This window comes from Zonotrichia albicollis, chromosome 9, assembly GCF_047830755.1.
Source record: "Zonotrichia albicollis isolate bZonAlb1 chromosome 9, bZonAlb1.hap1, whole genome shotgun sequence".
NCBI lineage: Eukaryota > Metazoa > Chordata > Aves > Passeriformes > Passerellidae > Zonotrichia > Zonotrichia albicollis.
Window position 1 is genome coordinate 28,042,713 of NC_133827.1, and position 26,616 is coordinate 28,069,328.

Sequence of the window (26,616 nt, forward strand, 5' to 3'; positions counted from 1 at the left end):
AAAGTACTGTGATTTGTCCTAGTGAGGAAGAGAGAAGATAATTATGCTGGTGGGAGGCTTTGTGTGTAATTATGGAAGTTGCCTTCCACATAAATAGAGAGGTTTTGAATGCCTTATTTTGGAATTGTACTGTATTGTGTGTGGCTTAACAAATATTTATGAAAAGGGTTCTTCTAAGTTTTCACATATATCTAATTCATGCCATTTAACATCTATGAAACTTAAAAAAAATGTACTGTGTGCATATGTGCAATAAAATCTGTATGTAGCACTTCAAAACAGTCATGAGGCAACATTAAAATCTGAAAATGCTGTAATAATACTGAGAAAATTGATGATTCCAACAAAGATAATGAATCTATGAAAAGAATACCTGTTGATTTATGGAGATCTTTTAACTTACAGATTAGGGCTGATCAAAGTCTTGTTTCTTCTATGCAGATGGTGTTATTAAATAATGGATGACATGCCATAGTTTAGATCAGTCCAGTAAAGCCATGTAGGATGATCAAAAGGATGAGATCTCACTGATTATTTTCTTTTTGGTGAAGATTTTACATCACTCTTACCACCCAAATGAAACAACTGGAAGGAGTCACCAAGGAAAATTCTGCCCTCAGAGCAATTCTAAGGCAGAGGAACAAACTCCATCTGTGCTGGGTTCAGCACTTGGAGCAAGAGCTAAGTTATGTCAGGAGTCATTCAGTTCCATTCATTCCAAAGGGCTTATTTTGGATTTACTTTTTTGTTGGGGCATTTGTTATTTTATTGATGCTAATACAAGATGACAGTGAATTGTGTGCTATTTTTACATTAAATGAATCTATATACTTTTCCTGTACGCTGTTTTTACAACAATTTGTGAAACTGTAGGGTTTTTTTTTAAACAGATCAGAACAGTTGCCTGTGTGCTCTAATGCCATGCCTTTTACAAGTGTGTTGATGTACAGTCTAAGGGGACTAGCTGAAACTCTTTGTGGAATCACTACACCTCCTGACCTTCCAAGCTCTTTATCATTTACTGTGATTTTTTTTTTTCTGGAAGATGTTACTCACCTCTTTTGTTTCCCCTTCCCTGAAATTTGTGCACTCTAGCAGCAGTCATCAAAACTGCAGGTATTAAGGCACAGGGTACAGAATCACAGGAATCCAATAATCTCCTGACTGTGATAGATCGTGGCTCATGAGAATTAGTCTTGAGCATTGTTTGATAGTTACAGTTTTGCACACAGGAGCTCTCAAAAATGCTCATTGCTGAGGAACTTACACCCACCCCTGCAAGCAAGAAGAATTCAAATGAATGGTAATGAGAATTGTTCATGCATCGGAAGGGGGAAAGAATGCAAGAAAAGTCATTTCTCTCCTGGAGCAGCCTGTCTCCTTGACTGTCAGGAGAAGGAACGCATACCTTAGGAAATCAGTCTTCTCTTGTTAATTCCAGCTGAAATGGCTCAAAAAGGTTTCTTCCAAGTGTTTTGACAGAAAGTAAGGGAAGGATAAGAGATCTATTCCTCTGATACTTCAGCTGGAACTAACACAGGAAGGCTTTTAGAAAAGAATATAGTGAGGGGGCTCTATAGTGAAAATGGGAGCTTATGCATTATTATCCAAGTTAAAACTTCTACATCTGAAAAATAAAAAAAAATAAAAAGAAGGAAAATCTTGCTGAAAAATAGAGGCCTCTTAACAAGTGGAAGTAAGGACTTCGTCCTCTTGTCCAGTGCCTGGAAAAAACAGGGCTCACAAAGGTTGGTGCTGACAGCATGTCTTACGAGAGGAAGTCGGGAAGATCCTCATGCATCAAATGCAAAGCAAATAAGCATTTTAATTCAATCTGTCAAAATTAATTAGAAACAAGATTAAAAAAGCTCCTCACAATCAGATGAAGCATTAGCTTGTTAACGTTAATTCCCATTCTGTTGTTGTGATAAACTGAGTCATTGCTATTTGCTTTGCAGCTGATCAGCTGCTCTGCAGAAATTTTGAGTAGAAAATATCTATCTGTAGTGACAAGCCATGGAGAGGGAGGCAAGGTCTGGCTGCAGCTTCTGCTGCAGGAACTCCCTCCCCACACTGGAGAGCAGCACACCTTTCAGGGAAGGGGATGGGAGAGGGTCCCCAGTGTATCTTCTGAGGAACTCCTGAGAAAGCCCTTGTGATGCATTCGCCCTGAGCTCCCCAGGCTGATCAGATCCCCATCTTTTTGCTTACAGCTGTGTTTCACAGCTGAACTCCCTGACCTGTTCCTGGCTGTGCATGCAGGAGGCAGCAGCTCCAGCCTGGCACAGCCCTCAGGGTGGTTCAGGTACCAATTCCCTGGCACAGGGAGGCAGAGCTGGCCTGGGAGTGTTTGGGCTCATTTGTGTGGAGTGGGGCTGCCCCTGTGTGCATGAAATCATACCCCAAACTTACTCCAGGCCTTGTGTCAGGTTTGTCTGAGCAGCTCTGCAGGGATGTCCCTGGACACCCTCTGTGTGCACTCAGAACTGCTGTGTGCCCAAGCTCAGTGCAGTGCAGTGAGCTTTGGTCCAGGAGATGTCCATTGTCATCAGACCTGTCTAATACTAGGAAAATATTTTAATATTTCAGTGTGTCATTACTGAAATAGGTAGCAGATTACAATTCTGTGCTGCACAGATGATAGATATGTTAATAGAGGAAGTCCAAGAAAAAGCAATCCAAGGCATAATGTTCATTTTGCAGTTGTACCATAATGGAAGCATCCATGTACTTATGCTTAAAAAATAGATCTAGCTTTTCTATGTGCAAAAGTAAAGCTATCACCATAAATTCATGGCTGTTTTGTTAAAACTGTAGCAACAGAGCCTAAAGCAAAAACATAGAGAAGGAGGTGTATTTATTGCTATGTAATAGGTTAAAGTAGCAATGTAATTTTCAGCTGTACTTTGTGTGCTTGGAAAAATTGGTGAACGTGCATAAAAGGAGCACAGTTGGCATTTTACCCTGTTAAGAATAAACCACAAGTCACCTGCATTATTAGCCACTAATCTCCTTAGGCTCCTAATCATATCCCTGGGCTGGGAAGAGACGTATCAAAGTGGAGGATGCCTTAGTGTCCCTGTAACTTGGAAAGGGTTCTGAAGATATTTCATTTCTGCCTTATTTCCTAAAGTGACATGCTAAGTTAGTTGTCCTTGTACAATCCCTAACTCATTGAGACAGCAGTGAGTTCAACCAAAAAACCCCTCATGCTGCCAGGTGAGTTACTGGCCACTTTTTTTACATAATAGCCTAGGTGTTAAAGCACTGATCTGTGAAGGGAAAGATCAGGATTTTTGATTCCTCTTAGCCCAAGAGGGTTTAAAACTGCTGTTTCTGTGTCCTAAAAATATCCTAGCAGGCATGATAGAGATCAGCCTGTGTGGAGGCTCTGCTTTCTCTCTTCAGTCCTGCTGCTGAGGTTGTACTGTTGTGTGAGTGAGAATGCAAGTTGGGGAGATGACAGTAGAAAAATATTGCATTCAATGTGGACTGCATATGTGTTATATTTTAATACTATTCTTTCCTTATATTTTAAAATCTAAGATATTATTGAATTGACAATCAAAGATTACTAAGCGTAATACTGTTTTTATATTGCCTCTTTAAATTTGTGTGGCAACTTATGGAACAATCTGGTGTAGAGTTGTTTTATCTGCATTTTCATGGATCATTAGCAAACAGAATTTTCTGCATCACACAAATTGTAAGTCTCCAGTTTAGCTGGGAGGACCAAGCCCTAGTGACCAATCACAATCTTAATTCACTCCTGTTCCAGCTGATACTTGCCATGATACAAAACATCAATAGCAATTTAACTGTGTCATAGCAGCCTGTATGGATGTATTTTTTTACCACTGAGTTTTAACTAAGTGGGAATAAGCCTCATATGCAGTCATTTGTGCAGCAAGTGTAACCATATTTTATGCATTTGAAACTTTTGGATGCCTGCAGTACATGAAAAGCACTCTATGGGTTCTTGCATTATTGCATATTTCATTATAATGTAACTCTGTATTAGATATTCTATTTATGCAGAATCCAAAAATAGTTCATGCTGTGTAGCAATGCAAATTTTGGTGAATAATCCACAAAGAATTTCAATGCTTTAACCATTTGTGACATGCACTATTCTGTATCTTTAATGAGGACTCAACCTTTGAACAAATTATACTGGCCTTTTTATGAGTAAAAACCATTTCTGTGCTTCCCTGTTAAAAAACTGTCTATCACTTCTTAGCTTAATGATATCAGAAATGTTAGGGGTTATTGTTACTGCTGAAAATTCTTAGAACTGGTTTTAGATGTTCTATCAACAGTAGAACAGTAATCAGGTCTCTGCACCCGAGGGCTGTCCCCTTCCCGCCTGAGAGCTGATCAGCAGAGAGGGGAACAGCACCAGCATGGCCAAGGCTGTGCAGGACAGTGCAGTGGCTGAGGAAAAATCCACTTTACTCACACTTCACCTCAAGGAACCCAGCTTCCACCAAGGAAGAATGAAGGGAATTTCCCACAGTGTGGGGAAATGATGGATGTGAGTAGGGATGGTTTTTTTCACGTGGAGAATCTAAAGCTGAGGACACAGATGTGCAGTGAAGGGCCTGCAGTGTGCACTGCCAGCTCCCCTGCCCTGCAGGGCTGTGCCACTGCTGCTCTGCTGGTGGTGGGACAGCAGCTGAGGTGAGACCACGGGTCCTTAGTGGAACAAGCATCAAAATGAAACAAGAGGGGAACTTCCTCTTGAACTATTTCAGACATGTTGGAAAGCTGGGGCTTTCTACTGTTTAAAATAGATAGCACTGATCAGAAATTTGCCTATTGAGGATATAATAAATAACAATTTACAGAATCAGTTCAGAAAAGCATCAGCTTGCTTTTAGCAAATTGAGTAAAACATTTCTTATAAGCTCCTAATGAACAAATAGCAAAGCACTCCAACAAAGCACTCCAAGTCCATCAGCACTTGGAATTTTTTAAAATTTGAATGAGATTTTACTATTCAAAGCACAACTGTGTTCAGTACATAATTACATGGAAGAGCAAAATAAAAAAATCTGTAGAGCTGCCTGCCTAAATAAGACATCCTTTGCAATATTTTAAAATAAGTATTTAAGAAATTAAAACTGTTTTCTTTGGGAATATTAGCACAAATTAAAAATTTGAAGAAAATAATCAGATCAAAATACTTATTCCATTCCTTCATGCATTTAAGCATGCATTTCAAGAAGCTTGTATTATAGTGTAAGCTGTAAGACAGCCTTTGTCTTGGGACTTGTACATCCTCTGACAAAAGTTAAAGTGAGATAGAGTGAAGGTCTGCTGCAATACCTCATGCAGACTTGTAGTCAGACCTATGTCAGTTTATTCATTCCTCTGATCTGTCCTTTCCACCTTTCCTTGGCATCCCCTTGAGAAGAGCTGAATTAAGAACTGGTACTAAGATTGGTTGATTCACAGTCTGTCTGAATGCAGGATGATGTTCATGTTCCAGTGAATCATGTGCCTATTTCAATATCAGAAATAGAAAATGGCTCTTGAGTTTTTCTGCTGCCAGAAATTGCTTCATTTTGAATTGCTGATTGCCTGAGTGTTCTTAAAAATAGAGGCAAAAAAAGTTTTTTCCTCTCACATTTGCACATTTGCCTCAGCCTTATTGGTGCTGCTGTGTTAGGGTGTTAAAGTAGTTTATCTAAACTTGAAACTATCATAGCCAACACAAACTAAGAGGACCAGTGGTGCTTTTTCTAGAGCAACCACTTAAAATGGGGAGGATGTGCCAATAATACAGAGCAATCTTCCAAATAAGAATTGTGTGGAAGGTCTTGTTCACACCTACTCAAAGGAACTGGAACATATCATTGACTTTATAAGGAGTTTGCATCCAGATACTAACTTTCTGTAAAAGAGTTCAATTCAACACTATTTTCTGATGGAAGATCATTAATGTGCTCTTTGCCATTCCTGCTTGATAAAATTAATCATCCTGATCCCTTTAGTCTCCCAGCTTTTACCGGAATCCCACTGTAATTTAACATTAATAACAGCCCCTTACTAGGAAGTATTACCAATTTCTTGCCTAGATGAGGTTATAATTAGCAGTATCTTGCTGTGACAATTGCTGCTGTGAAAGAAGTGCCATTTATAGATGGCATTACAGATGCAGATGTGCTGTGGGCACATCCAGGCATTCCAATACACGTGAAATGTCTGGAAACACAACAGTGGAAGACATACATGCAGAAGAACACTTTAAAACGCTTTAGATGTACTGCAAAGTAACTTTTTGCATATACAGAGGTGTAAATGAAATAATAGGAGACTTGAAAGAGAATTTTAAGTTATGCTTGATTAAATCTGTGCTATAAGCTTCTGTACTCTGATATCATACTTGGGTCTCTTGGGTGCTATTAAGTATTGTCAGTCAACAAACTATAATTTCATGCTTGAGTGGACTGATACAAGCCTAGGCTTCTACTTCTTTGTACAGTCAGCCTTCAGTTTGCTGTGATAATAAAGTGAGAAGGGGAGGGAAAGAAAGAATTGTCACACAGAATGATAATATTTATCAGAAAAATCAGATACTATGATGGTTTAAGCTATAATTTGTTCAGGTCAATAAACTGTGAGTCCATTTACTTCACTAAGCTTTAGATCAACTCCTTCAAGTTCTGTATTTTCATTTGACAGGTTCTGTAACAGGCAGCTATGCAGGTAGAAGTAAGCTGCAGAACTGGAAGGTGTTTTCTGTTTGGTTTGGGGTTGTTTTTGTTTTTTTGCTTGGTTTTTTTGGAGTGGTTTTGTACTGGAAAGACTACAGTGTATTTCCTCTATGAACAATTTTATTTTTAAATTATAAAACTCTATATGAGATGAGTGTTTGTGATTTCTATCTATTGCAGGTTCTAATAGTATTAATATATTACATGAAAGAAAGTAATATAATTGCGTAAAGAGCCAAGTACTTATATTGGGCCACCTAGAATCTGTGAGAAGTCTCTGTATTCAGCTGAGGTCCTTGTTATCAGAAATTCAGAGAACAGCACACACAAAAGGTATAATATGTCATATGAGCCAGGATGTTCAATAGAAAAGCTGGTAATTCTAAGCAACTGTCCACAGTAAGCTCCAGGTCAGGTTCTGCCTTTGATGCTGTGCAAAACTTTTATAAAAATCAATGAGCATTTGATGCAAAGAAATGAAAACCTGGCCCAGCACCTCTGATAGATGACAACAAGGATTTAGTAACAGTTCCAGGAAAGCATTCCCTGCTCCTCAGACTGCAGCAATAATGACATGTTCTCCTGCACTTGTCCCATCCCTGCATTGTTTAACCATTACTTTGAACATTGATTTATTTTTTTAATCCCATAAAGCTTTTCCCATGTGACAATTTCTTCCTTTAAAGGCAAAAGCAATGCATAGTTCTTTGAAGGCTTTAAAGAAATCAAGAACTTTGATATAATGGCTTTGTTACCAGTGAAGTAACACCTTTGGCAAGAAAAAGTCCTACTCCAGAATGACTTAGGGTTTGTATTGTTTTATGTAACTTTAAGAGTTAAGATTAGACTATGAAAAAGCATCTGATTTTTCTATAGTTTCCACTTGTCTGTTCCTTTTCCCCCTAATTTAATTTTTTTGCTTTTGTTCTAAACATGTAAACGGGCCTTTCTGCAATGTACTGAATCTTAGTGTGAGGATGAAAGATCTAAACAGTAAAAATTCAAGCTTTATTTCCTTTTGATTATATTTTGTGGAAACAAAATACCTGAAGCTCCCTTATTCCAGGATTGTGATGAGGAAAGGGTGGGCTGAAAGATTTGCATTTTTTGATAAAAACATCAAGAAATGATAACGAATAATTATGTATGTCTCCATGTAATGTAACTGTGAAAAGGATCATATGTCAAATATTGTAAAAAACCCAAAGATTTTTCATTTAATATTTTGTACTTAATTTTGCATTCATACTTGTTATTTAAGTCATGCTTAGTAATTTTTCACTGTAAAAAAATATCTGGACATGAATGAGACTTTCAAAGAATTGACATAAGTGAAACATTTTAAATGAAAAGGATTTTACTGGCTTATTCAGTGTGGAATTGTTTCAGAATTATTTATCTATGTTTCTTTCTGTGAATAGAGGACAAACCGAGGTCACTTATTATTCTGGTTAATTATTAGCCATGTTTATTTATTAGGTTAACTTGCAGAGTTTCAACAATCCTGTGTCCTTGAAAGGGTCAGGAAATAGCACCAAATCAGCTATACTGATTATCTGTGCTGCAGAAAGAACAATGAGCTTTTCTAGATCATGTTCTTGAAAATATATTTTGGGAATGAGCTTTGAGCCAAGTCCAGGCAATTGTTTCTAATGATAAAATCCCTTCTGGGACCCTCCCAGTGCTGTTTAAGTTTGCACTGTTTGAGGAAGCCTTATGATACAGGCAGCTGCTTTTGCTGAGCTCATGTTCTGAGATCCACTCTAACTCATTTACTGTGGTTTGTGCTTTCCTCTCAGCTTTTAGGATCTGCTTTTAACAGCTGCAGAGCTGATTCTTGGGCTCTCTTGGCATTTCTGTGCTATGCTGGCCACCTTTCCTGCCAGCCCTTCCTGCAGCAGTGCTTCTGTGGTACTGGCTTGGCTTGGGCTATGTTATCTAATGCTGCTGTGGTTCATGATTGGACTGAATTGTCTCCCAGATAAGATTCTTTTCTGTTTGAAAACGGCATATCAGAATGAGTTTCTGGGCCAAAACCAGGGCTCTATGTGCAATTTTGTTGTTTTCACTGAAATGCTAAAAGAAGAATAAATCAAAATATTGATTTATATTGATAAACTTTTAGTTCTCCAGCAGGTAAAAGAAAACAGCATGCATGTGCATGCTTTCAGGCTCTTCCTTGCTTTTTTCTTCCAAAGATGTCTGTCTCTGATAGGAGAGTGACAAGCCAGCCCAGAAGGAAAATTCAGCTGAAAGGACCACAAAATGCTGAGTTTGTCTTTGATTGTCACTTCACCCCAGAATGCACTTTTGCTTTTAGTAGGTTTTCCATTTTCTCCCAGGCACAGAATAGTACTTATCTTGCTCAACAGTCAGCCATTATGTCTGTTTTATCCACGTACAAAGCACAGGAGAAATAAAATGATAGGTGCCCTGATAAGGAGGATAAACTTTTGAAGTCTATGAAGAATGCAATTCTTTTTGGCTGATGGATTTCAGGCAAGTGCAAAGGACATAAACAGCTTTTTTTTTTCTTTTCTTTTTTCTTTTAACCAAACTTAAAGGCATGAATTTCAATGGTGGACAACTGCAGTTTAAGCAGAAACACTTTAAGGAGTTACTTTATGGAGAATTGTCTCACTCTGCCCCAGACACCTGCTTCTATTCAGCGCAACTTAGTGTTAGTTCCTCACATTGAAAATAAATCTGTATAGAAGGAGAAAGCTCTCCTCCCTCTGCTTTCCAGGGATCAGTGTGTGAGCCACTCAAAAAGCAGAATTTTGTGCAAAGTTAGAGAGCTGCATTGCTCTTTGGGGGCTTGGAGCAGTACCGGGGTGCAGTCGGTCTGTCCTTGCAAAGCTCCTGTCCAGCCAGCTGACAGCAGCCACAGTCCCTGTCTGTCCTTGCAAAGCTCCTGTCCAGCCAGCTGACAGCAGCCACAGTCCCTGTCCTGCCTCCCCCTCACTCCGCCCTGGTGCTCTGCTCGTGTTACTCTTGGAGGGCCACACCTTGTGCAGTGCCATCCTCACCCCTTTGCCACAAAAACAGGATTACACTTTGCTGCCAGTGGGACCAAAACTTCTCTTGTAATTTAACCCAAAGTATTTAAAGAAACTTACTGTGCATTTGATGCCCTTGTCTCCCTTCCCTTCTTGCTTTTTTTCTGTTTCATCTTGCTCTGCCCATGCATACACAGACTCTTGCCCTTGCAGGATGGAATTCCCACCTACTCATTCATTTGTTAGCTAAACTTGCCTACATCTGCTTTGAAAAAAGCACAACATTTTAAAGATGTATATAAAATGCTGGATTGTAAATCTGTGGTGTCTCTTTCTCCTGATAAATTCTTGAAACCTTTTTGATGCCCTTGCTTTCCCACTAGCCTTCAGTAGGGTATTATGGCTTCAAATGGTGTAATGCACTGTAGGCTGTAAAAACAAAACTTGACTCACTGGAAGTGACCCCCTGCCAGATACAACTATTTTATTTTGCATTTTTCTTGTTTAAATTATTGAGATGGAAATCCAAGAGGATAACTCTACCTACTAAAATTGATCTGTTCTTCATTTTTGTTATTTCAATGTTATGATTTCTTAGCCTAGATTTTAGAGAAAAATATATTTTTCCAAGGTGTCAATACCTGTTTCAAAGAAACTTTTGCTGAAAGAATACAATCTTCATTGAACCCATTTGGCTCTAGATCAGGCTCCTGATGTTTCTTTCAGAATAAAAATAAAATGTGCTTCTCAAACAGAATTGCAGGGATTTTTTGCATAGTTCTACCCCAGCATGGCATTTTGCTACTGCCTAAGATCACTGAACTAATTGGGAATCATTCATAAAGACAGCACAGAACAGCAAAACTTTTTGATTTCCTTAGTGATATTTCTTCCTTCTTGCTTTCCTCCTGTGAAATAAATATAGGCATAAGAGATGTCGTTGCCAGAAGAGCGGGTAGATTTGTGTTAATGCCTAAGAGCAAATGTCAAACTATAGAAATGTCACAGTCTTGTATGCTTTTGAAGTATATGAACAGATATGTAGGCACTCAGTTTGTGGTGATTGGGATGGGCTGAGCCCCATCCCCAGTTGGTTTCAGCTGTGAGCAGCAGGTGAGCAGCATTGAAGGTAACGAGCCATGGAGTGCCCAGGGGCACTGAGCAACCACCAAAGGGAGCAGAGGGCACACAGGTGCAGTGCATTAACAGGAGGGGGTAAAAGGCTGGGCTAAAGAACAAGAAGGGCAGATGCTTGCAGCCTTCTGAAGTGATCTGATGTTCTTCTGTGTGGGCAGACACGAAGCCTTCTGATGAGGTAAGGTGTTACTGTGTATGGAGAATGCTTAAAGCCTTCTGGAATTGTATGATAATACTCTGTGTATCCTGGCTGTCTCAGCTGTGACACAGGTTATTAGTTTGCTGTGTCATTTCTTTGAAAACTTTATCATAATCCTCTCTGCAGTCTTGTACTGGGGACATGTACTATGCTATGTGGCAATTTCTTCTAAATCTAGCAACCTGGGTTTATAATATTAGGCAAGGCAAAAGAAAGTTTGGGTGAATAATTTTTCTTTCCTTGAAAAGAATGTCTTTCAGATGTATTCTTACCAAAGAAAAGCTTAGAACTGTGAGTCAGAGTATTAGTGGGTTGAACTATGATTCCATGCAGGAATATGGGCACACACTTTCAGGATTAGGGAAATGTAGATGTATTATTTGTAATAAATATATATTTTAGGGTAATGGCACAGCTATAATCTCTGAACATCTGAATTCTAAAGAAAGATTACAGCTTGACTAGTAGTGACACTGACATGAATAAATATGTTCTTTAAAAATTCTATTTTTTAAAATCACTTAAAATATTTTCTTGAAATGCAAAGGGACATAGAAACCAGAATGTATAGAATAAAGCATCAGGCACCCATATTCAAGATCTCTAGCATACAGACCACTGAGAAGTAGTGCTTCTGGTGCCTTCTACAGATTTTTCATTTTGCATGTACTGCTGTCTGACTTTTTCACATTGATTTCTCTTTCCCTCTTCTGCCTCTGTCCCTTGTTTTCTATCTATGCCCTTGTTCTCTTTCATGTCTTTAATGCATGCTTCTGTCTTGCTCCTGCCTTCCACATTTTTGCTTGCTCTCTTTTATTTTTTATATTCAGAGGAAAAATTCCCCTTTCCCCTCACCCTGTTGATCTGTTCCTTCTGACTTATAGTTTCTAGGATATACCACCACCACAGGCTATTTCTTCTGAAAAAGGGGTGGTTAAAGCCACTCATGTTGCTACTCAACGTTAACATTTAAACATATTTTCTCACTTCATATAACATTTACCTACTATTTCTATGTATTCTTGAAGAATTATCCAAGGGAAAAATTTTAATGCTAAGTGCTTTTTGGCATTTAAAACTGCTTGAGTAGACGAATTAAGGAAAAACCATCCATTTCTAACCAAAAAGTTGTTTTCCATCAAAAGTCTCTTTGAAGGATAACTTCAGTTGAACTCTCCAAGGAAGCTGTATTCCCAAAGAATTACATTTTATTAGCTGAAATGTTTCATTCTGGTTTGCTGCAGCTGGTATCAGGAAGAACACACATGCAGCCTGAGCGTTAATTTCTGCTCAGTGGTGCAGGGTGACTGACCAATAGATGTGCTGCTGGATAACGGGGACAGCATTGGCAGGGTTTTGCCTGCTCAGCTCCTGAGCCAGGATGCACAGAAATCACCAGGTGGGCTTCTCCTGTATCCACTGTGTGCCTGCTACAGGCTTGGGGGGGATTGTTGCTGTGGGATCTCACTGGCAGCTCTGCAAAGCCTGTGCAGAGTCAGTTTCAAATGGCAATAAATCAGAATGGCTGTGTTTACAGGTTTTGCACAGGCATTAGTGTCAGACTGTATGTTCTGCCTTGGCTTAGGGAGGATGTTCTTTTATCACTTAAACTATTTTCCTGAAATGCAAAGACAAGGAAACCAGACTTCCTGGAGTAAAGCAGCAGACACCCATACTCAGGGTCTGTACTGCACATGCCTCAGAAGGAATGTGAATAGAGCACAAAGGCTTAGGAATCCAGGGATTAGGAAGCATGAGCTTCAGAATGTCCTGGGAGCTTTTCATAGTGGATGCCTCTTTCTCTGTTTTCTTACAAGTGTGGGTAAACCAGTGTTGTCTTATTTTTTCCTTAGGTAGCTACTTTTCTCAGTATATGGTCAGGCAGCAGGCATTTGGCTGCTTCTGGCTCCAACCTCCTGGTTCCCCAAACACAGCATCTACAACCTATCTAAATAATGATAGGATTGGTTTTATCCAGCAATTTAAGAAGATTGATTAATTTAAATGTATTGTCTATATGCTGCTGTAGCTCAGACCTCCTTACCTCCTTGTAGCCTCAGTCATGGCTGGACCTTCTGCTGCCTTGGACTTGCAAGATTTCTTCTCCTTAGTAACACATTAAAATAGATTACACTTTTGTTTTGGCTTATGAAAGTATAATAATTTTTGGTTCTTAAACATTTTGAAGGTGAATTGTAGTGCAGCTCTCATTCATGGTTTATAACAGAAAAGGATACTTGTGATCAAAGCCATACCATATTCTGAACAGCCATGCACTCTCAGCTTTGGTTGTATTTTTATCCAAGTTAGGTGCACTCTGCAAAATAAACAAATGAATGAAGTGAGAAGCATTTTTATAAAATAAGTAAAACATGGAGTTCTGATATTAAGAATACATGTCAGACCAAATTACAATGAAATGTACTTTTTTAATTTAAAAAAAGCTTTTGTGTTGCACAAATGTCATCTCTGTGAATCAGTTCAGGAGAAAATTGGCTCATACAGCACATTTCTCATTGCTGCACTCATTGCAAGAATGTAGCATTTATTCTTATGAATGATTCCAATTTTTTAAGCAGTTGAGACGTGCTGTACCCTGAGATCAATAAAATGATATTTTGATTTAATTGCCATTGTGGGATTACTTCAGTTTACTCCTACAAGATCAGAGGGTGTTTGTGTATGTCTGACAAAATGCCTTTCCCAAAGGGACTGAGATGTTGTAATCACTAGCAAAGTCCTTTCTACTTCCTTCCAAGGGGAGGGGGACATGAGTTGAATTGAAAAGGCTCAAAATACCCTTTCCATACTGCAGGGGTATTAATTCTGTAACATGCTGCACAGGTAGAGAGGTGGACTATCCTTTTCCTCAGGGTCCTAATTTGGAATAATAAATTAGGAACAGTTATCTGTACAAAGGCAGTTTGGTCATACTCTAGGTATCACATCAGTACTAGTGGAAGAATTGCTATCAGGATGAAATTAGGAATAGGGTGGCCAGTTCTCAATCAATATTAAACTGTCTTGGTTTTGTTTTGTGGCAAGTTAGGTTAGTTTAAATGAGAATGTTTTTCTTTATGCACTTTTAAACCAATTAATCTGTTAATTTTCATGTTTTAATCTAATAATATATTAAAATAGAATACTTTATAATAGATTAATATGCATGTAAATTGGTGATGATAATGTCAATGGCCTGACCCTCAAAAGTGTAAGGTCTAGTTCCCAGGCAACCTGTTCATGGGAACTTTGGAACAATGGGAGCATTGATGTAATTGAGTTTTGGATAAGGTTAGACAGAATCCATGCTGTAACTGTTATGATTTTGGTAATGTGGTCACACTGAACATGCAAATGCACCAAATAGAACAACTATTATTCTTGGGATCTGTTTCCTGGTTAACTGATTTGAGTATTTTAGCAACCCCTCCCAGTAACTGGGGGAAGCTGTGGGGGGAGAGGGAAGAAGATGATACTAATCCCTAACCAAGCAGCAGAACACTCTTCCAAGCTCTAAACATCTTAAAGTGCATTTTGGCAAGGTAAAGACTGGGTTGAAACATTTAAGCAGGAATTGATTGTAAGCAAAATCTGTGTTAGGTCAGAAAAAGAAGAACATGGAATAAAGGAGAGGGAAGGACTTGAGCTCACAGGGGTAGAGATGAGGAAGAGGAGGACAGGCATGGAAATAAACATATTGTCCTCATGTGAGGGGCAGAGGACAGCTTGTTAAAAGCACAGTGAGCTCTGTAAATGGCTTGTGTCCTTTGCTTGCATTGTCATGTTGTTGTTGGTTAACTCCTCTTTCCAAACTCATTGTACCTCTAGCTTCCTCTTAAGGAAGGTTTCCTCACTCAGGAAAATGAATTGTTGAAAGCAGTGGACAAAGAGATCTACACAAGAGTATAATCCTCCAGGGGCTTTCTGGTCCTGACCTGGGCCTTCTTTTATTTCTAGTTTGACATGTGGCACCTTCCTCCTTTTGTCTATGAAATCTGTGTTGTGTTATCAGCACTTGCAGCAGTGGGGATCTGGGTGGTTATCTGGAGTGCAGCTCCTGCAGAAACAGCGCAAGGGAGGACAGGAGATGTTGGTGTGAATATTTCAGGGCTCTTGTAGATCCTTGGATCCTATTTTGGATATTAAGATTTTAAAGAATAACTTTTCCCTTTCCCCACAGTTCAGAGAGGTAAAAGTAGTTCTCTCTGGGAAGGGAAAATGCCAAAGTTTTTCACATCTCTTCTTCCATATGGGAATTGCCCATATGGAGATTACTCTCATTAGTCCTTGCAATAAATTCACCAACCAGTTGGCAGATGAAACTGATGAGAACAGTGTAACTGAATTCCTTATGATACTTACAAAGATGTAGGGACAGTTAAATAAACTATGCAGATTAGTTTGACAGAGATGATATTGATAAGCATTTTGCATGCTATTTAGTTTTTTCCTGAGATCAATAGCCTATCTACGAATTTTTTTCTGAAGTGCTTGTAGAAAATAATTTCTTACCCTCTCTCAACTGAAGTTAACATAGCAGAATTTGAGATACATAAGCCATCTGAATGAAATATCCTATTGACTATGTTTTTTAATGGGAATTTAGTTAAATAGTTCACTTCCACAAAGCTTTTGCCTTTTTAAAATAGACCCACTTTATAACTATGCTTAGTGATTGTGTCCCTGCATTGTGCTTTTCAGAGTTAGCTTTTGGTATTTGTACACTGAATGTACATGATATGCAGCAAAGTGGTTTGTTTTACATACTGTTTTCTATACAATAATATATATTATTTTAGTATGTATTCTGTAGTTTCTCTCACAACTAAGTTATGACAGCCCATCAATAATCAAATGTCTATGAATATGAGGCTACTTCCTTTTGTTAATGCTCATGCTGTGATAATGATTTAATGATAAATTTAAGGGTGTCAAGACAGAATTGAAACTGAGATATGCTTCTGATGGATGATGATATGGTGTAGTACAGATGTTAATTATACATGAAAAGGGTCTGCACCTTTGCTAGGGAAGGAGCTCTGGGTTCCAGGTCTTACAGTTTGAACTGGAATTTGCTGCCAGCTGACTGCCAAAATTATTGGTTTAGGTATCCCAAAATAAAACATAATCAGAAGTGTAGAAATAACTGTGTACATAGATTTATTCAAGAAATCAGATCTCTTCACAGAAAATTGAATTTTTGGGAGGCAAAGGAAGGAAAGAAGGGAGAAAAAGATGATGAGGTAAGGAGGGAAAAGGGTTTTGCACTCATGTAGCTGTTGTTGCATCTGACATAGTACCCATGAGGTGGAAGGTCTTTAAGGCTTATTCTGCCCCTAAAAAAAATCTAGGTATGGTTACAGACATGGATTGAGAGGCTCCCACAAGGTACCCATGTCCTGGTAGTTAGAGTGGGCACAGAGGAGCTAAATTCAAATCTTGGTAACAGACCTTGTAGCTTTCCCATTCTGGCTGAGTACTCTGACTGAGCAGGGAGAGGCCTAGAGGTTTCTTTTCCATTAATTTTTGCTCTCCTTTAAACATCTTGTTCTTGAAGATATTTTGTTCTTATTTCTGGTACAATCTCCCCTGAGGCTTCAATTAACAGCACTGAGAGTGGGCATGTGGTTTAAAGTTCATCTGGGCAAGAGCTTTGACTGGCAGTGGGAGGTACTGGCACCTGCCCCAATATTTGTGCAGGGATGGATGTGCAGGAAAATCAACTGCTTCCACTGTGAAAACTCAGTAACATAGGAAGAAAATAAGTTATGAAAGGTAAACTAAGTAAAAACATCATTTTGGAAATAAAGTGAAAGCAAAGAGAAACACAGGGGAAGAAGAGAAAATTAGAAGAAACAACCTGACTTGAATAACTATGATAGGTACTGAGCTAAAACAGTGAGGACTACAGAGAATGCAGCAAAGGTCTGAATTACTCAAATGTTGAGATGTCAAATATAAAAAAAATTCAGACAAATGAAAATAAAATACTATGGGAGGAGGGAAGAATAATCAGAAGAGCAAAACTTTTTTCTGAGGTATAATATACTACTATAAGGAATGCTGAACTGGACATGATAGGGCATGAAAAGTGTTATATTTATTTACACCTTCTGTGTTGTATTGCTCAGTTTTGTCAGAAGGGATAGGTGTTAATTCACAGAGCACAGTTGGGACACTGGATGTGTTACTGTTGTAAATAAACATTATTATTTTCAGTAAAAAAATGAGAAAATTAGATGCCTAGCAGCTTCTGAAGAAATCAGGTTTTTGCAAAACATGCATTCAGTCAATTTTATGCTGCATTCCCTGATCTTTGATAATTCATGAGTGCTGAAGAGGTGAAAATTTCTGCAATTCTGTGTCTCTGTACTCCAGTCAAGAATAGACTATGGTTCTGTGTCCTGCTCTTGTTCAGAATTTGGGCAGAGGCATTGCTGGAATTCCTACCAAGATGCTTAGGAAAGTGAATTTAGCATGAGGCCCCTCAGACTCAGAACAAAACGGTGCCTTGCTATGGTGCAGTGAAGGGTTATGCTAAACCTTATCAGTAGTGACTGGTTGTAGAATGAAAGATGTGGTCAGTGTAAACAATCTTGTTTTCCTTCTTTTAAAAGAAACATTAGGGTAATTAGGCACCTGAGTTCTACTTGTTACAATGAAAATTGAGATTCACCTTATGTGCCTTCAGAAATGTGCAAATGTGTAAATGTTAGGAATACTCAGCACATAGGAGGTATTAAAGTTTTGCCTAATGGTATCGCTAATGTATTTTGAAATGAAAAAAAGTATCTTATATCTTCCTCAGCTTATTTTCTACATTTTTGTTCTTGTTGGATGATTTCAATTTCAGTTCCAGTTGTGTTGTCTGAAAGGGTGCATGGGATGGTATCACCAGCACCAGGCACTTGTTGGCTTTTTGCTTTGTCACCCTGTCAGCTGCACTGAGGCTTCTCCTCAGTCCCCCTGCTGTCACTCACTGTGCTGAGCCACAGGTCCTGTCTCTGTGCATTAACTGTACAGATTCCTCCTGCTGCTGCAGGCAGTGCTGCACTTGGAACTGCACCACATATATAATAGTGATATATATATATGACAAAAAATGGAAGGGCACAGATGAACAGCTGCAGCTTGTTCAGGAGCCCCCTTTAGAGGTTTCAATTTCACAATGTACTCTGGCTTCCATGTAAAAAATAACTGAAAAATATTTTCATACACCTGACCTACTAGAGTTGAGAATTAAAAATTCTGCTTTTTAATTCTGAGGGATTAAAGGTTGTTCTGAGATCTCTCATTTCCACAGGTGCAGCCATGATCTGCCAAACACTGAACACTTTTAAATGCAGCATGTATGTCCAAAAGCCTGACATACCTGGCTCGCAGCTCTAGCTTTCAGATCTTCATCTGGATCTATGCCAACTCTGAAAAAAAAAAAACCAAAAAACCAAACCTGAGGACATATGGTAATGATCTGGTGTATATTAGACAGCTTTGAGTGTAAAAATGCTTCTTGTGTCACTCATTTCCTACTAGGTGAGAAATGAGGAGAAGAGCTGGGAAAACGTCAGGATCACTTTTTAAATTAAGGAAGTTCTGAAGTTTTTAGAGAACCTAAGTTCCCATGTAGCTGCCACTCCTAACACCTGAGACTAGATCTTTCTCCTGGCTCTGATCCATATCTGGGGAGAGACAATCAAGCTGTTACCCTGTGCTAGGAAATGCTTAATTGCTGTCAGAGGAGCAGGGCTGAGGAGCTGCAGTTGGAAGTGGGGGCTGGGATTGCAGAACTCCAATTGCCTGTGCTGCATTATGGATCTCTTGAGGCACTTGGAAAAGGCTTTACTTGGCACACCACGTACGAGGAAGCAACCCAGAAGGGAGGGGAGACTGCAGGGAGTGATGTGCAACATGGTGATAACCTGGGTGGCACTTTCACATCCCATATGGATGGGAAAAAAATAAAATTGGCTGTTTAAAGGGATGTGGTTTAAAGGAAGAATTGACATATTTTGATTATGGCTGATACTCAAAACTGAGGAGAAATGCAATTGAAAAATGTTTTACGTTGAACAACAGAGGCTTGTGCTGATGAAAGACACAAGAAAGTATGCAAAGCAATGAATGATGATAAATAATGCACCTTATTATCACCCAAATCTGAAGTCTACAGCTAAGATGACCAACAACCCCCATGCACCTTGCAAGCTCCCACATAAGTAGTAGGTCCAACCAGAATTTTCTGATGCAAAGAAAATGTAGTCTTTCACTGGATATTAATTAAGGGCCACTGTACTGTTTTCTGATAGTCCTCATTTTTGAGTATAGATTTGCTTTTGGAAATAACACATCACATTATATTTTAAAATAATATTTAATATTAACAATTGCATACCTCAGCATTCTTTCCTGTGAATGTTATGCATGCACTCCTATTGGACTGGAGACAATGACAGGAACTATATGCAAAGTAGATGCTTTTTATATGTAAATACTGAATGGACAAAAAAAAAAGACATTTCTTTCTATCATAGCTCTAGAGCTCCAACAAACCTGAGTCAGGCATAAATATTTCCATCTTTTTATTAAAAATAACCATCCTGGAGGTGACTCAACAAAGAGACAGAATGAGTAGCAGAATCTCATTCTTTTATTTTCTTTTGTTTTTGTCCTCTTGGCCCTTAAATTGCAAGGAAAAGCTTCTGATGACACTAACCCTATTCATTAGTTTGGAATAAAGCAAGTAGGTATTTCCATTTCATTAAAATGGAAACATTTACATATGAAAAGGAAAAGAATCATTGCCCAGAGGTTTAACCATCTATCTGGCAGTGGGTTTGCCATTGCCATGTGCAGAACAGAAGTGTCCAGGGCCTTATCTGTGCTCAGCCCTGTAAAACAGAGCAGCGTGAGAGCCCTGCCCAGGCTGCAGGGCAAGGACAGTGCCTGCAGTGAAAGCTGCAGCAGTGGTGCAAATGTGGGTGCTGTGGTCCCACACTCATCACCCAGGTCAGAACCAGAAAGCCAGTCTGTTTCCTGAGCACAGGCACTGTTTATTAGACTGTGCTGATTCATTAGATGTGTGCACCAGCGCCAGGCCAAGATAAACCCACAAGCAGCACATCAGCTGGAGCCTGCAGAGCTCTGGAAGTAAAAAAATCCAACATATTTACATGGGATTGTGCTGCAGCCCTGCCTTTCAGCTGCACCTGACTTCCCAACACTGCTCTTAATGAGCTTAACTTGATCTCAAAAAAGGTCACTTCTGGGACAGAGGTAATTTAGCCTTCATGCGGCTCTCACCTCACTGGAGCTGAGAAACCTCCACTCCTGGCTGTGTGTTGGAGTTGTGATGTGTTATTAGAGACTGAGCTAAGACAACAGAAAACATTTCTCCCACGACTCAAAGGACTGTAATAGCAAATGGAAAAAGGGAGAAGCCGTGGGGATGGTAGGAGCAGAGTTTCTGGCTGTGATATTGATTCAGTAACAGGATATAACTAATAGCTAATTCCACTGACAGCAGGAATTAACTGGTATTGTAAATCCTATTTTTTTCCTGAGTTCTGCAGAATCTGTGGTGTGCTGAAGCTTCTCTGCATCTATAATTTCTCATCCTTACAGCTACAGTGACAGCTAGACATTTTGCTTTATTTATTTTGCAGACAACAGATTATTATAATACAGCACAAATGAAGATTCTCACATGACATCCTAACAGGAGTATTACATTTAAGGCTGGAAAAAAACCAACCATAAATATGGAGTTCAAACTTAGGTTGTTTATGTATGAAAATGAAAAGAAGGCTTCTATGCCACATGAATTCACAGAGCCTGAGCTGACACTTTATTTGGTCTGTTCTTTGCCCTCATTTAAAATACATGGTCAGATGTAATTGCTGTTTTTCTCATGGAATAGTATCTCACTACTGGGAGTTAGTCTGAATACCAGAATATTACCAGGTGATTTAAAGTCCTGTGGGAGAAGAACCAAATTATTCTTTGCATTATATGGGAGAGTTCTTTAATGCATTAAAACAGCAATGTGCTTCTGTAATTTAATGAAGTATGAACTACGTTAACTCAGTCTAATCAGTTCTGAAATTGTGGCTAATTATTTCATATCCAGCCACAGGCTTGGGAGCCTGGTATCATGCCCCTAGGATTAAAAGTCATGGTCTTCTAGAATTAGCTCTGATACACTTGACATGAAGTGGAATTTAATATTTCTAAATATTAAATATTGAAAAAACAAACTATACCAAATTATATGCAACTGAAATTAATCATAGATATGCACTTGGAGTTTACAACCTTGAATTCTTCAAAAGGCCTGCTAGATCAAATGCTATTGCCTGTAGAATTTGCAAGCTTAAAATACGTGTGAATTACTGTACCTGCCTCTAAGAGATATCCTGAAAATATTTGTACAAACATCTTTTCCCCTTTAACAGTCTCAGATTTCTATTCCTGTGAGAAAATCTAATGCATGCTCTGAAAAAATATTTTCTTAGTATTTTTTCTCTTTTCTTTCTATCAACTTTTGTCTCTATTCTCCTGTTGTCTTTTACTTCCTGCAGCCTCTCTTCTGCCTTTCTGTCCCACTTTCCCTGGTCTCTCTGTTCCTTGTTTGTCTTCTAAATATTGTATGCTTTTATTTCTGCATCTCATTCTATACATTAAACATTAGGATGATTTCTCTTCCATGAAGACAAATTCAAAGACTTCTTAATCAGTTCTACCCTAGAGTGAAGTTTACTTTATGTATTTAGATAGGCTTTGGTAATACCTCAGGTCCAAATGCCCTAGATAGGGAGGAAATGAAACCCCTGGCAGCTTCTCTGTATTGCCCTTTTCAGGATTTTGGGGTGGGGGATTGGGGTGTGGTAGGGCATGTGCCATGTTTTTTTTGTCTTTAAATAAGGACTGGATCAAAACCTGGGTTCAGAGAATGCTTCCAGTTGCTCTGCTCAAAATGTGGAAGGGAAGATTTGACTTGAGGCAGCCTCTAGCAATTAGGCCAAAGAATTGCTGGGAACTGTGCATTAATCTGCACAAGTACCCCTTGCAGTGGATGGTTTTAAATCCCTGTGTGCTATCAAGTGCATCATTTTTTTAGCAAAAGTCAGAATGTGCTTGGTAATAAGAGAAGGAATTTGTTACTGAATACAAAGCAGTTGATAACATCTTTCCTTATGTGGTTTGAAAAGAAAATGGATCAAAAGATAAATCCCAAATTTCCAGGGGAATCAGTAGTAAAAAATGCACCACCAATCCCTAGGAATACTGAGTAGTAAATCACTATTCAGGTATTGTAAACTTTTAATTCCCTCACATCACCACAAAAACAACAGTGTAGGATAAAATCTGTGCATTCTACAGTGGAGTCACATCAAACCCTTTATAGACTCACATCTTCATGAGGATCTAGGCACACAGAGCAGAACTGTTGGTGTCTGTACTTACAAGTGTGATTCTCAGCCCTCCCTCACTTTAAGTGCTGGGAAACCTGCAAATAGAGACATTTCTCTGAAATCTGAATTCTAATTACTGAAATTGTCCTTCTGGGCCTGCACAGGCTTTTTGTACTGGCACAGCAGGGCCTGGTTCATGCAAGTTAAATCTGGCTTGCAGTTCTACCTAGTCTGGTTTGCAATTGTCATGGACTCACAGGGGTTAGGCATGCCCCAGCGGAGGCAGCCAGGACTGCTTTCATTTGAAACCTTGTCCTGAGAGCATGTAATTAATTCTATCTAGTTGAAGCCCCTAGAAAAATTGTTTATATCTGTATTATTTAAGGCAGCTAATGATTTAATGAACAAAAGATCAAGCCTGGGAAAGAGAACTCTCTCCTAATGCAAGTAGCAATCTTCCCCTGCTCCAAGTTATGATGGTAAATGTGTTCCTGGTGGAACAGGACATCACTGAGCTGTCACATGAGGGTCAGGACCAGCCAAGTGTCCTCTGTGTCCTTTTCTACACCAGTGGGGAAACAAAGGCAGTGCAAGAGGTGTGACAGGTCTGGCATCTCTATCCATTTCTGGCCTGCTACTATGAAATGGGGATAACACCACTTCCTTCACCCTATGGCTCATCTTTTTTGTGTATTTAGCTTGTAAGTACACATCCTTTATTATGTTTGTACAAAATCTAGCACAGCTGTGTTTTTGTTTAGAGCTCCAAGAATGCTGCTGTAAGTTAATTAATAACTATATTGGGTTCTTTGCTTGTCAGAGGTTTCACTGGAAGAAGTCACTTTGTCAGTGCAATGGCCTCAGCCTTCCACTGGCTCACTGTAACTAAGCCAATCCTGAAGCCTCAGCTTGCATCGCAAAAGCTACACATCCCAGAAAGGTTTTTTGAGTAAGTGATTTAGAACTCAATTTTCCAAGATGGCCATTAAACAGCATTTGCAACAGGAGTCTTGAATATTTTTGCATGAATAAATCTCAAGCTTGTAGCTATCAATCATCAGCATATTGCATTCAGTACAGAATTATTAACTGTAAAGAATAGAAACATGAGTAAAATCCAAAAAAAGGTTGTTTCATGGTCTCTAATACATCATTGTAATTGAATTAAAAAACCTTCAGGATAAATAATGATTTTTTAGGATATTATTCTTGTCCGTGTGGCAGTAAGTGTGATGTGTATTCCTAGCAAACTGATACCTAAAATCTGCTTTTGCTTCTAGATTGCTCTGTTGCTGCTACATGCTGCTTTTTCTGTGGATTGATGCTGTCAAAAACATCTGCTTTTTTATAGCACAGTATTTCATTGACAAACCTGTGAGGAATTATGGCATGAGTGTGGATCTTCAAAGTTCAGCTGATTTTCTTAATAAATGAAAACACTTCAGTTTAAGTTTAAGGCAAGCGTAATCACTTGCACATCACAGCAGAAAGAACAAATCAGTTTAATTTCATGCTGAGGAGGGTTAAAAGAAATTAGGAGGTAAATGATGCTTCCTGAATGGTTATGACAGCTGTTTGTCATGCAGCTAATGCTTTCTATATGCAACATGTTGCAATGGAATGAAAAGTGTCATTTTAAACTTGTTGAATCATGTAAGAGGTAAAAGTGATATAGTTTGACTTTTGAACTTAGAATTTCATAAAACTGGTAAGATAATTTTTTAAAAATGCTAAACATTTGTTCTGTGGTTGAAGTCCATGCCCCATTTTAGGTGGACATATGGAGAACTATTTTGTTGCAGAATTGACAGTTAAATTAAGACAGCTGTATAAATGTGTCCAAATAGAAGTGGGGTGAAACGCATGAAGATAATGGGTAAATGCAAATAGAAGATAAGATTGAAGAAAGAACTGTAGTGCTCTATAAGAGATCCACAAGTTATAGTTTCTAGATGTGACCTTAATCAAAAAGATTGTGTAATTGAGAGTAATGTCACTGCATAAAATGTTACCACTTTCTTATAGCTGTGTGAAGAAAATGCTAAAGTTTAAAAACAGATGATGGCTTGCATTTACATGATGAACTTATTTGCAGAGCAGCCAGAATTATGAACTGGATCTGTAGATAGCTGGTATCCTCCATTCTGATAATCCTATTTTATCCGAATGTTGGGGCAGGGGCACTAAAATGGCAAGGCCACTCTGGAGTCACAGGGTTCATCTGCACGGCAGAATGCAAGGTCAGATGTCTTGCAGTCAGGGGAGCAGTGCAGCATCCTGAGCAGCAGGGATTTACATCCCTGCAGTGCTTCTGGCACACATGGTAGATTGTCAGTGTTATTGTGCTGTGTGAATATCCCTGTAGAGAAATCAGGCCTCTTGCTTAAAAATGTGAACCTGAGTCAAATTAACACAATTTAACTTCTGCATAATTGTTAGAAATCATCATTTGTGGTAGTATCAATGCACATGAATAGAATTGGAAAAGATCAGCATGAAAGTTGGCAGCAACATAACATAACAAACTTCTGGTGAAAATGTCAGAACTGGGATGAGTTGTCAGGTTTAAGGAAAGATTATTGTTACAGATTCTATGATAGAATAAAAGGTGTTATTATTTATTATGATACTCAAGCTTGTTATATCAAAGATCATCAAATCTAGGTGGATGGGAAGTACAAGTTGTACATTTATGTCCACAGACACAACAATTATACAGATTACACCAAATTTCATGTCAAATTGGAAAAATAGCAGCTACTGACTGTGCCAAACCACTCTGCCCCAGCACCATGCTATTCACAGTGAGCTGAGGAGGTTTAACTCACAGCACAAGGCTGCAGGTCAGCTCAGCACTTCATCTTCAGGCAGTGGCTGCAGGGGGTTCCTGTTTGCAAGTGTGATGCTGAAAAATGCAGGGCTTTGCAAGCTTTACATCCCTGTGTCCATATGTACATGTGTCTTTAGGGACCCGAACTCACAGTTGTTTCCTGCCTCTGATACAGAGGGAATGTGTGGGAAATTTGATTTCTGTGCTTTCTCTAGGACTGTTGGATTTCACAAGAATTGTACAATTAGATATATTCAGTATGTGATTCACCGCCAACTGGAGAAACCCATAGGCCCTTGGCAGCAATGTTAAATATCCCCTTGGGACATAGCTGATCAGCACTATTTTTCTTGTTTTGCTTCCCCCTGCCTTCCTCCTGCCCCCCTTTTGATTTTGGTTTTCCTATTTATATATACTTATATCCTATGTTGTTCCTGAACATTTCATTGCACTGTGGTAGGTGATCCAGCTCTCACCTTCTACTTCGTGTGTATAGCTCACTTTGCTCACTAACAACTCACTTGCATGTTTTATTTTTTTAATTCAGCATTAGGGAGAAGAAAAATCTGTTGTAAAATGATATTTTTAGTAATCTACATTAAGATTAATAAACTTTCTATACTGCAGTATGTGGAAAACACCACCATTTCCCCCACTTTTTTATATTCTTATTTGGAAAATGTTTCTCAGATGCAATTGTTTTTTTAGGAATTTTGCAATGTTCAGATCCCTCTGACAGTTTGGCAAATCCTTGTTCTGTTCCCTCTCCTCACTAACGACTGGCATGTGCTTGTATGTGAGCCATTCCACTCTCCCTGCAGCAAAAGAGCAGGTTTTTACAATCTGTTCTTATGCTAAAGTGCCTCCCCGGTTTTTGAGCAGGCTCTGGTTGCAGAGGTGAGGGGAGGTTTCCCCGGGCTGGGCACAGCTCTCAGCTCCCAGTCAAGCATTGATTGTGTCATTGACTGCACAGGGAGCACACCGACACCAGTGCTGTGTCTTTCCTGAGAATCTTTCCCTGAGGCTTTTGCCAGCTTCTCAGCATTTCTGAGTTATACTGGGGTGTGGTGGTCATTTTAGCTTTCCTCTTATGGTTGTGCTGGCATCACTCATCAGCCTGGGTTTCATTAACATCACCTGCAGCCTGACACTCCCTGCCATTGCTGTCATTTACTCACTGAAAGACATGGTTTTATGCAGCTCATTTGTGTAAAACCTGAGCTCTGTAGAACAAGGTAAGCACTTTGCTGCCTGCTTTTCAAGCATTTAGATTCTGTCTATAATCTCCCTCTTGTTTTGAAGTGCAGGAAGGGCAGGGATT

At 39.0% G+C, this 26,616-nt stretch overlaps 1 protein-coding gene across 1 annotated transcript in view; it reads right to left on the reverse strand.

Annotated features, from left to right (window-relative positions):
• The window catches only part of SLC9A9 (solute carrier family 9 member A9), a 182,523-nt gene that overhangs the window by 30,232 nt on the left and 125,675 nt on the right, over nt 1–26,616 (reverse strand). The window contains exons 13-14 of the mRNA XM_005489442.4: nt 18,427–18,475; nt 13,292–13,371 (exon numbers count right to left, since the gene is read on the reverse strand). Of these exons, the coding sequence (XP_005489499.2) occupies nt 13,292–13,371; nt 18,427–18,475 (129 nt within the window). The remainder of the gene's footprint in view (nt 1–13,291; nt 13,372–18,426; nt 18,476–26,616) is intronic.